The 15,488-nt window shown below is 39.6% G+C and overlaps 1 protein-coding gene across 20 annotated transcripts in view; it reads left to right on the forward strand.

Moving 5' to 3' along the window:
• LOC147027055 (uncharacterized) overlaps nucleotides 1–15,488 on the forward strand; it is a 138,559-nt gene that overhangs the window by 102,589 nt on the left and 20,482 nt on the right. For 19 of the 20 annotated variants that reach the window (XM_085883180.1, XM_085883179.1, XM_085883181.1 and 16 more), the window contains 5 exons: nucleotides 210–245; nucleotides 5,516–5,569; nucleotides 11,595–11,648; nucleotides 15,305–15,331; nucleotides 15,440–15,466. In XM_085883180.1, the coding sequence (XP_085739306.1) occupies nucleotides 210–245; nucleotides 5,516–5,569; nucleotides 11,595–11,648; nucleotides 15,305–15,331; nucleotides 15,440–15,466 (198 nt within the window). The remainder of the gene's footprint in view (nucleotides 1–209; nucleotides 246–5,515; nucleotides 5,570–11,594; nucleotides 11,649–15,304; nucleotides 15,332–15,439; nucleotides 15,467–15,488) is intronic. The other variant, XM_085883170.1, reaches the window with a different exon arrangement.

The following is a 15,488-nucleotide window of genomic DNA, read 5'->3' on the forward strand; positions in this document are numbered from 1 at the left end:
AAAATGCCTATGGTGTGTTTTACTGCTTCCCTTCAAAAGAAGAACCCAAACCACTACCAATGAAATTTGGGAAGTCTCTATGGTCACTTGGGTTTGCCGTCCCTCATCCTTGCTGTGCACCGCCACCATTTCCTCAGCCATTTCACTGAACGCTTTACCTTGTGTTTTCCATGCTCGTCACACTAACCCCATCCCAACACCTCCCCTAGGGGGCTTCGGGCTTAGATGGGCATCCAGGGATGCCGGTGAGTAGCCCTACTCAAGCCCCTCTCCACTCTTGCTTATCTGCTAATGCAATGCACGTATCCCTGGCTGCGTTCATCAAGATGCATTTATTTACAGATGATTCATGGAAAAAATTGACCATTTGTACTCCTTGCTTATCGGAATGCCAATGTACAGACCATCGTCAATTTTCATGCTTCATTTTAGGAAGACAAAAAGTTATTTGATGAACTCTATATGTTGGCAATGATATGTCAGACGTACCTTTGGCAACTTTTAAGTATCATCGCTTGTAGATGATTTTGAACATCTTGCATTTTCAAAAAGCACTCTCCATCATGAATTAATTTTTTACCTTTTTGTCTCGTGCCGAGTAAACGTTGTAATGGATCACTTATGTTCAAAGGTCTTGGTGGCTGAGGTGCAGTTTGGTGGTAAAGCGATACCCGTGAAGCACTCCGACTTTCCACATCCTCCAAGGGAAAGGAAAAGCTTAGCCAGACGCGATATCTGGAAAAATCGATATCTGAAAATGAATCTTGTAACACGTGTGATCAGCTTAAACGTGCAGAGAACAACGGGAATCGAAAAAGGGAAAAGTGATATAAATATGATGGGATTGAAACTTTTAAGTGGTAACAATGAAAATGGTTATTTCTAAATTATTGGACAAAAAACATTGTGGCCTTTAGGTTTTGTGATGTGGATCTGTTTGGGTAGGGGGGGGGGCTAGCTGATGCACACTAATTTCCAGACCCACCATCAGCCCAAAACCTTTGTTGCTGTCTTTGTGATCCCCATAGCATCTCCTCACAACATTTGGTTTCACTCAGGCATTGCTACCTGGATGAACCCAAATGGATGAGAGGCAGAGAAATGGAGATGTTTGAGGAAGTGAATGGCAGGAAGGGGTGGTGATGCAGCAGTAAAGGAGAAGAGAGATAAATCAGAGGGAAATGATTGAGAAAAGAATATTTTGGTTTTGAATTTGCGGAACTAATGATGAGGTTCAACGGTGACATCGACAATCTCACCTGTGTCGTGCTGTATCGCTCTGGAGCAGACGTATGTAATTGACCAAAACCAAGATGGGTTGGCTTGACCTGCTCTGGAAGAGACTTCCGTTACCACGAGCATTTTCCTTCCATTCCACGGGCCTGTCCATCCCACCGTACATTGACTCTGTGCTGAAAAACGAGGTCCTCCATGGCTTAATACCTGCATTCCTCATTCCTGCCAATCACCTCATCACTGCCAAATGGCACCAACCTGCCACATCATACTGTCTTTTTATTCAGGACATTATGATTGGTGCTTTGCATGTTTGCCTGCTTAACTGCCATCTCTCAGTGTATTTTTAATTATTATTTATACCTGAGGAATGTTTTTCTTTTACAATATTTTGAACACAATGTGTTGATCTTGTCTTGGTCATGTAAATGTTGTAGCTGTTCATATTGTCATTTTCACACTCTTAATCGGTCATTAATGTGAAAATCTGGAGTTGGTATTGGGTTTGGGGGGAGTGAGCAGAAGGTGGGTAGTTCCTGACTCATAATGTCATTTCTCTTGGAAAACTTATAATCCAGTATAGTCGAGGAGAATCTCCTTAGCTATTTTCTTCGCTGGAGGGGGGAGAATGGGGTACGGGAGGTAGAGGGGTGCTGGGGGTTGGTGAGAGGACTAGACACCCCTTACTCGTCCAGTTTAATCACTGTTCTTCGTGACTTTTCATGTGATTTTATTAATTGAAATACAGCACCGACATAATGACAGCATTCGATGCAAGATATAGTCTTTGCCTTTCGTTAAAGATTACAAGTACGGTAATCTACCGAGCTCTATATTGGAATCGTAATGCACTGAAGGACACTGATCGGCATGGGCAATAAAACATCTCGGTCAGTAGGCGATGAACCTCCCTCCCCTCCCATCCCTCCTCCAACCGAATAACTTAAAACTTTCTGCCGATACCTGGGAAGTTGAAAATGTTAGTGCTGACAGTGGCTAAATGCATTACAGAGTAAAACAAAACAAAACATGAATAAGGCTTTGATTACGAGCATTAAACATTTATTTAATTTGTATGCGCATCAAACAAATTCGCCACCCTTTCAGCGAGGATGCGGATATATACAAAAATACATGTTTATCCAGTATTGTATTATAGGTACACAAAGAAACTGGTTGTAATTGGGAAGATTCTTATTCACAAGTGATAACACTCCCAAACAGTGTTGCTCAGGTCCAATGTTTCGACCACCAAGGGGTCTTCATCTTGGACTGTGCAGGCATTGTGTGCTGGGTGTTTGGTATCCTCTCAAGGCAGGTGAGGGTGGGGGTATCACATGACTACAATATACAGATTGTGAGATCCTACGTCAATTTCATCATCGCCCTTTTTTAAGGTGATTTTGGCATCACCGTTTTGATGAAGACCACTCGATGGTCAAACCATTGGACCTGAGCCTTGCTTGCTGGGCAGCTATACTACTTGGTGGAGCCTTCAGTTTTGAATATTTACAGTAGTTATTTTATCATATACTTGACTTACAATAGCGTAACTCAGTTGGTAAGTCTGATTAACTCATGGCATTAACATGAGTCGCTAGTGTGTGAAGAAGTGTTCGTAATTATGTGTGATGTATCTCCCACAAAACAACCTTATTTGGAGGATGAACCCATACATGCTTTGCTGCTTTCTCAGATGGTGTCATTGGCCATTCTGATTTGGTTGGCTGAGACACTAACACTTCAATAATCACGGCTTTGGTCTGATTCCACCTCCTGTTTGACCTCACATTTCCTGTCCTATCAGCCATATGGCCCTCCCTAACACTAGTATGTTACACACATTTAGGTAATAGTTATATTCAATAGGAACACTTGACTCGGGGGATCTTTATAGGAGATGCGAAAACTATCTATCCAAGACACAATGGTGGCTACTCATCTTAACCCATCAAGCTAGACCCGAACATGCTATTACTTCCTTTCTTCTTCCTGAGTTACAACCTAAGGTAATGGAAAACCCATTGTGTGTGTCTGTAACAACTGAAGAACAAAATAATTTACTGCAAACAGCAATGCAGGATTTAAAAAAATTTAAATATGTCGCCGAGAGGAGCAAAGTTTAAAGGGAAGCACCGACGCTTCCGAGCTGTCTTGGAGCATCATTGTGCAACCAAGTTCTTCTTCAAGTCAAGGTGACCCCGGAACTAGCAATTGTTCTGCATTAAGTACATATGCTCAGGAATATACCACGATGATCAAAGGGCCATCACATTTCGAATGAGCACATGATTATGATGATGGTTTTTTAAGTCATCATTCCTGAAAACATTGGTCTTAAAGACCTGTAGATGAAGGTTCTGGAGCTTTTGCAGAATCATAGAATGTCATATGGAAGCAGGTTTTCATCCTTCCATGATGAATTGGCAATGTCCTAGAGGTCTCCACTTGATGATTCCTTCTAAAGCTGAACGCGCTTGGTTGTTGCCAATCTCTGGAGTCCAGTTGCAAACTATTAGTGCCCTTTTGACATCGTTTCAATCTCGATTCACTGCTTGGATCCAGTAACAAAACAAGGGTCAATGGAGAGGAAACACAAATAATTTCAGGCTTTGAATGATTTTCAAATGCAATCTTCAACCAGAAATTTCATGGTCTTCTTCGTTTATTCTGGAATTATTTTGAATTCTACAGATTGACCATTTATGATGAGACTTGGAAAGGAAAAAATCAAAACAATTGTAAGCTGCCCGATGAGATCTGCATTGCAGCATTTTTGAGACAACTGTAATGAGACTCAAATAATACAAAGGTATCACAAGGATTTTTTGCAAATAATTTTAGGACATAACAAAATTGTAGTTTGCTGGTTTATTATATATATATATATATATATATATATATATATATATATATATATATATATATATATATATATATATATATATGTGTATATATATATGTGTGTATATATATATATATATATATATATATATATATATATATATATATATATATATATATATGTGTGTATTGATAGTTCATTGACGCAGTTTCCTCCATAATATTGCATCCAATCTCGATGGTTGATTGCACAGACCAATCTATCAGAAGTGGGTGTAATAGCTCTGGGTGTATAAGTATTCAGGTAAACTTTATTTTTAAATAAGGTAGGCCTACATGTACAGGCCTGATTGCCATTCAGAAAATGGTTCATTCTTTAAACTGCTTGATCTTTTGTGACAGCTGTTACCAATTAGGCTGCATTGAGAACAGTAGTTGTCAAAGAGATGAAGCATTACAGACCTTCAAATGAAGCAGGATTTATGTAACACCTGATATGGCCTAATGAACAGGAAGTGTACAGATTTCAAGCCTCGTAATGTGGGACCTCCAGTGAAAAACAGCATAAATGTGATATATCGCCATCTAGTGCTCCTGCTTAACACTTACCCTCTGTCACTCTTTCCTTCCAGTAATTGACGACATACGCAGTAGACATACAAGGAACTTCGACGCAGGGGAGGCCATTTGTCCCATCATGCCTGTGTTATAGCAATACCACATTAATTCAATTGATTAGTTTATCGACCTGATAAAAAATTTGGGGGTTGGGAGAGGTGGGGAAGAGAATAGTGGGACAGGCAAAGGATTATTTCCAGGGTCATGCATATTATATGTACATGTACATATATGTATGTATGTACAGTATGTGTCGGGGGTCGGCAGGGGGGTATGAAATTAACAATCACCAAAAGTACATTCACCTTTTGACGAGACACATCACAATCACTGCACGTGTATACAATCACCCATCCAGACCTAGGCTGCCAACCAGTCCTGCCAATGTCCATGTACACCTCCATCCACAGTGCTTCCAGGTACCTATCCAACTGTAGTTTAGATCTATCTACTGATCCTGCTGCCACTATCCTTCCAGGGAGACCATTTCATGCATTAACTACTCTCAAAGTGAAAGACTGCTACCTTACTACTATCCTAACTCTCTTCTTTTTTACTTTGAAACTATGGCCTCTGGTCCTGTGACTGCCCATTTTGCTGAAAACATTTACAACATACATCACATTAACAGTAAGGTCATTGTCACAGTTTTAGTAAGTTGCCGTTGTGACAGTTTGATAAAACTTCCCAGCGGTACATTAATAGCAAGGCATTGATTCTTTTAAGAAGCTTATTGTTTTTGAGCACTCGTGGCTGACTTTAATTGCTTGTTTGTGAGTTGTACGACAATTTGATATATCTTTCCTCCTCCATGCAGGGCCCTGTAGGAGCAGTTGGTCCATCAGGCCCGCTCGGCCCAAAGGGAATGAAGGTGAAGTTGGGTTTGTCCCTACGGAAGGGAGTGTGCAAGTGTTGTGTTTGCTTTTAATGTTTTAAATGTTTAAATGGCAAAACTATGTCAAACACTTAAATTAATCCTGAACATAATAATTACCAGTATTAATGTTTTTATTTATATTTTATTGCTTTATGGTATCTCAGGATCATGGATGTACTTGCATGTATCACATGTTAGACTCGGAGATTGGTAAACATCAATGTACCTTAACCTGAATTGCAGACATTAGTGTAAAATGAGGCTTGACATGATGGCCTAGAGCTACACACGCTCGCCTCTAAGATGTCTAGCCTGAGTTTGAATGCCGACACAACTATAAACTGTCATCCCGGTGTTTTACAAGCAGGGTGATTCATCAATGTGAGTGTCGTTCCTCGGATGGACGTTAAATGGACGTTCCATCTGACAGCATTAGTTGGTGGATATTTAGGATCCCAAGGTTTCCTTCGCAAAGAGTAGACCAGCTATCGCTGGCACCCTGAACAAATTCGAAATTCCTACCCTAACCATCAGAGGGCATCACATCACCAGCAGTGCCATGCCCTCAGCCAACGATGCTACCCCACAGCATTGTGCTGCACACAAATGCAGAAAGTATAAAATGGAAAAATATGCTCAGAATTGAAAACTCAATCTGGGATCCTAACATAACGAGCTGTGACCTCACAATGGAACATAAAATAGAAATCTCATATCAAATGTCAATTTTAACTAGAGATCCATCTCTTTATGCTGTGAAATGAAACTGCATGTATTTCTCATCTAATGACAGTAAAAAAAAACTTAATTTTTAATTTTCATAAACCAACCACAAACAAGCACTAAACATTGTTTAATAACATTTTAAATGCACAAATTTCTCCTCATACTTTTGTCCCGATTACGATATTCTTTTAGACCACAGTTTATATCGGGAATGCGGTCCTGAAAAGTGCAACAAATATCAAAATGATGAAAACCAAAATAATTTTTCTCATAATAATTAATGGAATAAGCGTGGGTTGCGTTCCTCATGTCGCCATTTCACATATTATATTCGGATTTTTATTTATTATATTACCCTTATTTGATTAATGACAGTTATATTTAAGTTCCCATATGTATAAATAAAGAAAAAAAAAAACAATTACAGAGATATTTACATAAAAATAAACGTTTTCCGAAAGCGGTCGAAGTTGGTGGTACGTCTTGTTCTTCTTCCTCCTTCAATGAATGACGGCATATTTATGGTTCCTGGAGGGAGGCATAAAGTGTGTCATCTGTGGTGTCTGTGGTGTCCTGCTTTTTGAAAAAGCAAAAAAAAAAATGTTTTCATTATGAGGTGGAATTTAAAATGTGACCAATTGGTAAATATTACATGATGGCTATGAAGGGAATCGTCAATGATCTCTGATCATCACACTCTAGTTGTGGATGATACGCATCGTAGTTGGATGGTGAGGCAAACTCAATAACCCGGTAACACCAACGGCATGTTCACCAGCATCCATTCGATGAATAATTTCGAAGGTAACATTTTCACTTCTAAGGTAACACTTTCACCTCTTAGGTAACACTTTCACTTCTTAAGCCGCTGTCACACCTTGACGATTTAGCCAGCGTATGCCGATTTATGAAAAATTTGTCTAAAACGCTGGCACACGTCGAATACGTTATGGGTACGTTTTGTATACGTTAAGACCACGCTGAAAAACACTGCCATAAGTCGTAGTACGATGGCTTTAAACGTTGTACTTTTGGGTTGTCCTCAAATTTTTGCATGCTTGAAATTTTACGACGTATGCCGGCGTATGACTCACACGTTCCGCTACGCTGGCCATAAGTTCTCTGCACGCTCCACGATCGTTGACACACGTCGACACACGTTACTTGTAAGTTACTCATAAGTCGAAGCACGTCGAGGTAATGTTTAGCGTACCTGAAACTTATTTCTAACCTCTGAGTAACGTTTCGTAAGCACGCGACACGAACGTTGTTCACACTTCGCAACACATTACTTGAAAAAGACGTAGACGTATTTGACATCTTCAGGACGACAACAGAACTTAATGAACGTGTTTCTAACTTACAGATACCGTATAATGGCGTATTGGCAGCGATTAGGGGAATTGGTATATAAAAAGGGGCTTCGCAGGAGGAACACGTCTTTTTTTTTAGACTTCGTAGTGAGCACATGTCTATGTCATTCCGAGAGATGGAGGATAGGGCAAGGCTGAGACGACAATACCTACCTGTCCTCAAACATCAACATGACCTCATCGAGTTGACACTGCACCAGTTGCGTGCCAATAGAGCCGGGAGAAGAAGACGTGAACGGAGGAGAAGGAACTGGGTGAGACCATGGATCGGGAGGCGACGCCATTGCGGCATATATGACCAGCTCATGGTGGAACTCCGGAACGAGGACCAAGCATCCTTCATCAACTTCCTGCGAATTCCCCCAGCGATGTTCGACGAGCTGCTTGCCAGAGTGGGTCCAAAGATAACCAAGCATTATTATTAAATCATTTCAATAGTCGAGTGGAAGCGATTTAACTCGTTCAATGGAAACGATTTCAATTGCCGAGCACCAGCGTCCAAAAACAATAGGCGAGTGACAGCCATTTATTAAAAGTGAAGTTGCAGCCTATGAATAGAAAACCTCACGTAATCGTCGACGATACGCTGCCACGCTATGCATATGTTAGACGCTATCGTTGGGCATAGGTTGTGGACGCCTAAAACACGCTAATCAATCTTTGGTATAACTTATGTATAAGTTATCGAAGCGTTCTGTGTTCATTACTAGTACATTATGCATTTGTCCAAGTCGTTTTGAATACTTTTAAAACTGAAACCAAAAAATCGTTCATCGTGGGAATGAGAAAAAAAAATAGCCGAAAAGAACATCGAACAATGGTGCAAAGTAGTCTCCTATTCGTGGACGCAACGAGGATCCATCATCATCCATCACGCTCATCACGTCACATCACATCATCACATCACCCTCCCCATCACGCTCACCTACTACTACTGACATGGACATACTACTACTACTACTACTACTACTACTACTACTACTACTACTACTACTACTACTACTACTGACACGCTCACCCACTACTACTACTACTACTACTACTGACACGCTCACCTACTAATACTACCACTACTACTGACACGCTCACCTACTTCTACGACTACTACTACTACTACTACTACTACTACTACTACTACTACTACTACTACTGATACTACTGACATTGACATCTACTTAACATGGAGTCTGGAACACTGACGGGTTCCTCTTGTGAAGCCCATTTGTATATACCAATTCCCCTAAACGCTGCCAAATCGCCAGTATACGGTAGATGTAAGTTAGAAACACGTTCAATAAGTTATGTGGTCGTCCGGAAGACGTCAATCTAATTCGTCTACATACGACAATGTTTGTTTGAGATACGCTACACATAGGTTCAAAGCACGCTACTCATAGGTTCAAAGCACGCTACTCATAGGTTCAAAGCACGTTACTCATAGGTTAAAAATTAAGTTTCGGGTATGCTAAACATTACCTCGACGTGTTTCGACTTATGAGTAACTTACAAGTAACGTGTGCCCGACATGTGTCAACGATCGTGGAGCGTGCAGAGAACTTATGCCAGCGTATGCGGAACTTGTGAGCCATACGTCGAGTACATCGTAAAATTTTCAGCATGCTTGAAATTTCATGACGTACTAGACGTACTAGACGTACCACGGAATATGACAGCGTACTTCCTCGTTTTTCAGCGTGCTCTTAATGTATACACAACTTACCCATACCGTATTCGACATGTGCCAGCATTTTACACACATTTTTCATAGGTCGGCATACGCTGGCTAAATCGTCAAGGTGTGACTGCGATGCTGACACTTCCAATTTTCAGGCGGTTATGATTTAAATCGGCGAGTGGCAAGTTTTTAACAGGCTATGCCACGAGTTTGTCGGCGATACGTTTAGTGCGCTATGCCTAAGTTAAACTATCGTTGGGCATAGGTTGTGAACGCCGACAACAGGCTAAGCATTCGTTGGTATAAGTTATCTATAACACAACGAAACGTTCTGTGCCTGTTACTAATATGTTATGCATACGACCAACACGTTATGAATACGACCAAAACTTTTTTAAAAACCTCAAAACTTCAGCGTACGCCAACGTTTTACATACATTTTTATACGTTGCCATTGCTGGCTAAAACGTCAAGGTGTGACAGCGCCTTTAGGTAATACTTTTACTTCTAAGGTAACACTTTCACTTCTTAGGTAACACTTTCACTTCTTAGGTAACACTTTCACTTCTTCGGTAATACTTTCACTTCTTGGGTTACACTTTCACTTCTTGGGTTACACTTTCACTTCTAAGGTAACACTTTCACTTCTTGGGTTACACTTTCACTTCTTGGGTTACACTTTCACTTCTTGGGTTACACTTTCACTTCTTAGGTAACACTTTCACTTCTTGGGTTACACTTTCACTTCTTAGGTAACACTTTCACTTCTAAGGTAACACTTTCACTTCTTAGCTAACACTTTCACTTCTTAGGTAACACTTTCACTTCTTGGGTTACACTTTCACTTCTTGGGTTACACTTTCACTTCTTGGGTTACACTTTCACTTCTTAGGTAACACTTTCACTTCTTGGGTTACACTTTCACTTCTTAGGTAACACTTTCACTTCTTAGGTAACACTTTCACTTCTTAGGTAACACTTTCACTTCTTGGGTTACACTTTCACTTCTTGGGTTACACTTTCACTTCTTAGGTAACACTTTCACTTCTTGGGTTACACTTTCACTTCTTGGGTTACACTTTCACTTCTTGGGTTACACTTTCACTTCTAAGGTAACACTTTCACTTCTTGGGTTACACTTTCACTTCTTGGGTTACACTTTCACTTCTTGGGTTACACTTTCACTTCTTAGGTAACACTTTCACTTCTTGGGTTACACTTTCACTTCTTAGGTAACACTTTCACTTCTAAGGTAACACTTTCACTTCTTAGGTAACACTTTCACTTCTTAGGTAACACTTTCACTTCTTGGGTTACACTTTCACTTCTTGGGTTACACTTTCACTTCTTGGGTTACACTTTCACTTCTTAGGTAACACTTTCACTTCTTGGGTTACACTTTCACTTCTTAGGTAACACTTTCACTTCTTAGGTAACACTTTCACTTCTTAGGTAACACTTTCACTTCTTGGGTTACACTTTCACTTCTTGGGTTACACTTTCACTTCTTAGGTAACACTTTCACTTCTTGGGTTACACTTTCACTTCTAAGGTAACACTTTCACTTCTTAGGTAACATTTTCACTTCTAAGGTAACACTTTCACTTCTAAGGTAACACTTTCACTTCTTGGGTTACACTTTCACTTCTTAGGTAACACTTTCACTTCTTAGGTAACACTTTCACTTCTTAGGTAACACTTTAGCAATGCCTCTTGTCCAATCTGCAGTACAGAACATTTATGTATGACGCAAAGTAATAATTATTTCGCCGATTTTGCGATGTCCCGATTCAGTTTGTTATCGATGTATTCTGGGGTCTTTATCAGTCTTGTTAATTCTGAAAATGCTCGAGAATAAAAGGAATCACTGTTAAAGTGATGCAAGTGCGAGTTGAGGTGACACAAATCAGGTAGTGGTATTAATAACATGACGACGTATTTTGTGAAACAATGTAAAAAGGGGAGATGTAAATGCGGATATTTTTGTACGTATACAAGATCTCCGATGAGCCTGAGATGCTTTAAAATAAATGGTTTGCATATGGACGTTTAGCAATTTGTTCAACGTTTAAAGACCTGAGCGAATGATTAAATGTTGAAATGCTCAGGTATAGTTGTGCTTCTCTGAGTACGGCAGGCTGAGGATATTTTTGTTGATAACACCTTTATGATCAGTCAACTAAGATGTGCTGTCCAGGCAATTCTGTCTGTAATGTAAGCAAACGATCAATCGGTATGCATGCAGGGTGACCAAGGTGACTCTGGAAAGGAAGGCACCCGCGGTCCACTAGGAACACCTGTAAGTCATAGAAGCAATAGCTAAGTTTGTTGTTATGATTATAATTATTATACTTTTGTTGAATGGATGTGTGTATATATTTCTACAATGTGTAACAAGTCTTGTATTATAGCTTCATCTGTGATTCTGTGACATCTGAACACATTATCACATAATGTAGGTTGTTTCACACAACAAAATGCTTTGCTATTTATTGTATTTTATCCAGTTGATCTTGTTCTTGTTGTTGTTGTTGTTGTTGTTGTTGTTGTTGTTGTTGTTGTTGTTGTTGTTCTTCTTCTTCTTCTTCTTCTTCTTCTTCTTCTTCTTCTTCTTCTTCTTCTTCTTCTTCTTCTTCTTCTTCTTCTTCTTCTTCTTCTTCTTCTTCTTCTTCTTCTTCTTCTTCTTCTTCTTTTTCTTCTTCTTCTTCTTTTTCTTCTTCTTCTTCTTCTTCTTCTTCTTCTTCTTCTTCTTCATCTTCATCTTCATCTTCATCTTCATCTTCATCTTCATCTTCATCTTCATCTTCATCTTCATCTTCATCTTCATCTTCATCTTCATCTTCATCTTCATCTTCATCTTCATCTTCATCTTCATCTTCATCTTCATCTTCATCTTCATCTTCATCTTCATCTTCATCTTCATCTTCATCTTCATCTTCATCTTCATCTTCATCTTCATCTTCATCTTCATCTTCATCTTCATCTTCATCTTCTTCTTCTTCTTCTTCTTCTTCTTCATCTTCATCTTCATCTTCATCTTCATCTTCATCTTCATCTTCATCTTCATCTTCATCTTCATCTTCATCTTCATCTTCATCTTCATCTTCATCTTCATCTTCTTCTTCTTCATCTTCTCATTAACAGCCGCAATTATTCCCACCTTCAAATCGGGGTCGGCCGGGGAAAGTGTGGACTAAGTCTTTTGTGAACCTGCTCGTCTAGTCTGATGTTCGGCTAAGTAGGTTAGAGCAGGTATTAACAATTTCTTAATGGTACCAACAAAAACTACTCTTCACAAAGAACACCGTCTGATCTTTAACTTCCAAAAACTAATGTTGGTCGATGGGATGCCAGTTTAATTCATTTTCTCCACAACTGCTTGAACGGTTGACGCAAAGCTTTCCACATAGGAGCACCTATCCATATATAAATATTTTTTAAGCACAGTTGCGTAATGGAAAATGTGGCCGGTGTTCCCAAAAGTCTGTTTTCTGTAGGCGAGGGTTGCAGAGTGCTTCACGTATCAGGAATAAACGACCTTGACCTCTCTTCACCAAGCCTCGGATGAATAATAAAGCATACATTCTTCTTTGATCATTTATCACAGTCAGTATGAGGCCCCTAATGTGAAACTACTACTTTACTTTTTACTTTTTTAAAAAAAAACCTATAAAAACAGGGAAATGCTTCAATATCAAACACCACCCAACCTCTGCTCACTTTACCACTGAACATTTTCACAATTGAAGTTTGAAAAAGAACAGCTTAATATTTACAATTTCATAAAATTTGAGTACAGGTAATATTGCAAGGCCGATGCATAAACATCATGAATTAATTTCTTCCCACATTGTCCTGGCAACTAACAGATAAATGAAGTAAAGTTGAAGTTAACTTTACAATGTATTTTCCCAAACAAAAGTGGAGAAAAATGTAAGTTTACCACCGTGGCAAAGGAGATGAAGCTGACGTTTCGGACGTTAACCTTTTGCTCTGATGAAGGGTAGCACCCGAAACGTTAGCCTTGCCTTGTTTTTTACGGCAGTATAAACTTGCGCTTTCTCAATTACAACTCTTGTTTGGGAAAATCAATTTTGGAATGAAGAACTAGATTTGCTGGTGAAGGCTCGTGTCTACTTGCAGCAGCAGACAGGTAGAACAATGGATGGAAATAACGGGACATTGATTGAAGTTGAACCGATGCGGGAAGCAAGGAGATGCTGACATTTCGGGCGATAACTCTTCATCGGAGCAAAAGAGGAGGTTAACTGAGGAAGAGGAAGCAATTCTATTTGGGTGTTTTGTATTTAGCAAAGGGCACATCTTGCGTAGTTTTTCTTGGCTGCTTTGTGTAGCTTTCTTGGACTGGAATAGCAGGGGGGTTAATTATAAAGATCCTAGCCACCTGGGGAATTGATTATGTGAGAGCTGATTTGTTGTTCCCTCCAATTACACATGAGAGACGTGATTGGGTCTTGATTTTATATTATGACTGCAATTGGCATTGAACGTGGTACGTGTTTGAGAGCCTCGGTGGTGCGTGTTGCTGTCTACACTGTCACTGATGATTTGCGAACAAGTGATGAAACCAGTCCGGTGGCTCAGGGTGGCATGCAGCATTGGAATTCACATGTATGTACTACTTGTTACTTTTTGCAGTTGTAGAGGAACCCAGGCAGGGTTTGAAGTAGCAAAGGGCACATCATGTGTAACTTCTCTTGGCTGCTTTATGTAGTTTTCTTTGGCGAGAAGAGCAGGGGGTTTAATTATAAAGATCCTATCCACCTGGGGATAATTTATTAGGTGAGAGCTGATTGGTTGTGGGATTCCAATTATGAATGAGAGATGTGTTTGGGTCTTCATATTTTTATAATGACCGTTATTGGCATTGCACATGATATATGTTTGGGAGCCACAGTGGTGCTTGTTTTTAACTACGCTATCACTGATGACTCACCAATAAATGATGAAACTGGTCCAGCAGCTGATGGGGGTGTGTAGCATTGGGATTCTCATGTATTGTATGTGCTACTAGTGAATGTCTGCAGCTGTAGAAGGACCTGGGTAGGGTTTGAAACAGCAAAGGGCTTACTTTGTGTCACTTTTCTTGGCTGCTGTTACACAGCTTTCTTTGGTTAGAAGAGCAGGAGGTTAAATATGAATAGACACACATATATATATATATATATATATATATATATATATATATATATATATATATATATATATATATATATATATATATATATGCATGAGATGTTTACCACTTCCTCCTGTTGATGGACGAAGCATGCAGCCCGAAACGTTGAGGCTTACTTTTACTTTTTCTTCTCTACTTTTGTTTTGGAGTATTTAAAGTTTGAAGAACATAAATAGTTCTTTTAGGAGCTATTACATGGTGTAAACTGTAAACCTTTTATTTTATTATAAACAAACACATTCACCTGCAGTAGTTGCACAATTACCTTTTCACTGTCTATTTTGGGTTTGATTCCTGACCCAACTATACGTTGCCGGATTGGTGCGTCACAGACAGTGTTGCATCAGGAAATACACCTTCTATTGGATGGATGTTAAGCCAGTTATTCTATCTACTCGCATTCATTCGTGGGTCTCAAATATCCCATGATGTCTTTCACAAAGAGTATGCAAGTCATCACAGGACCCGAAACAAATTACAAAATCCTAACCGAATCACCTTCAGTCGAACATCAAGCCGAACATCAAGTCGAACATCAAGCCAGCCAGTTTCTAAAAGACTTCAGCCAAAATGTTTCCCTGGCAAATCTCACAATAATCTGGGAATAATTGTGGCCATTAAATAAGTAGTTGGGGTTTATATATACGAAGTTATTTCATTGTTAATTGGATACCTTATTATCCTTTGCTTTGAGATTTTACTTTTAAATGAAAGTGTCCATTTAAGAAATTGATCGATTTCTTGATTGGTTGCAGGGCCGCAATGGTGCAATGGGTATCCAGGTAAGGATGCTTCTCTTAATAGGACTCTCATCAGGAGTTCAATCTACTGCCAAGAGACCAGCTTTTTTATGTGGACTACAAGTAGTCTTTCTTTGTGTCCATTTTCAGGGACCTCCAGGAGAGAAGGGAGAGAGGGTAAGCATCCACTCCTGTAAGC

Source organism: Eptatretus burgeri, chromosome 5, assembly GCF_056783735.1.
Source record: "Eptatretus burgeri isolate ZD-2024b chromosome 5, Ebu_testis_v1, whole genome shotgun sequence".
Taxonomy (NCBI): domain Eukaryota; kingdom Metazoa; phylum Chordata; class Myxini; order Myxiniformes; family Myxinidae; genus Eptatretus; species Eptatretus burgeri.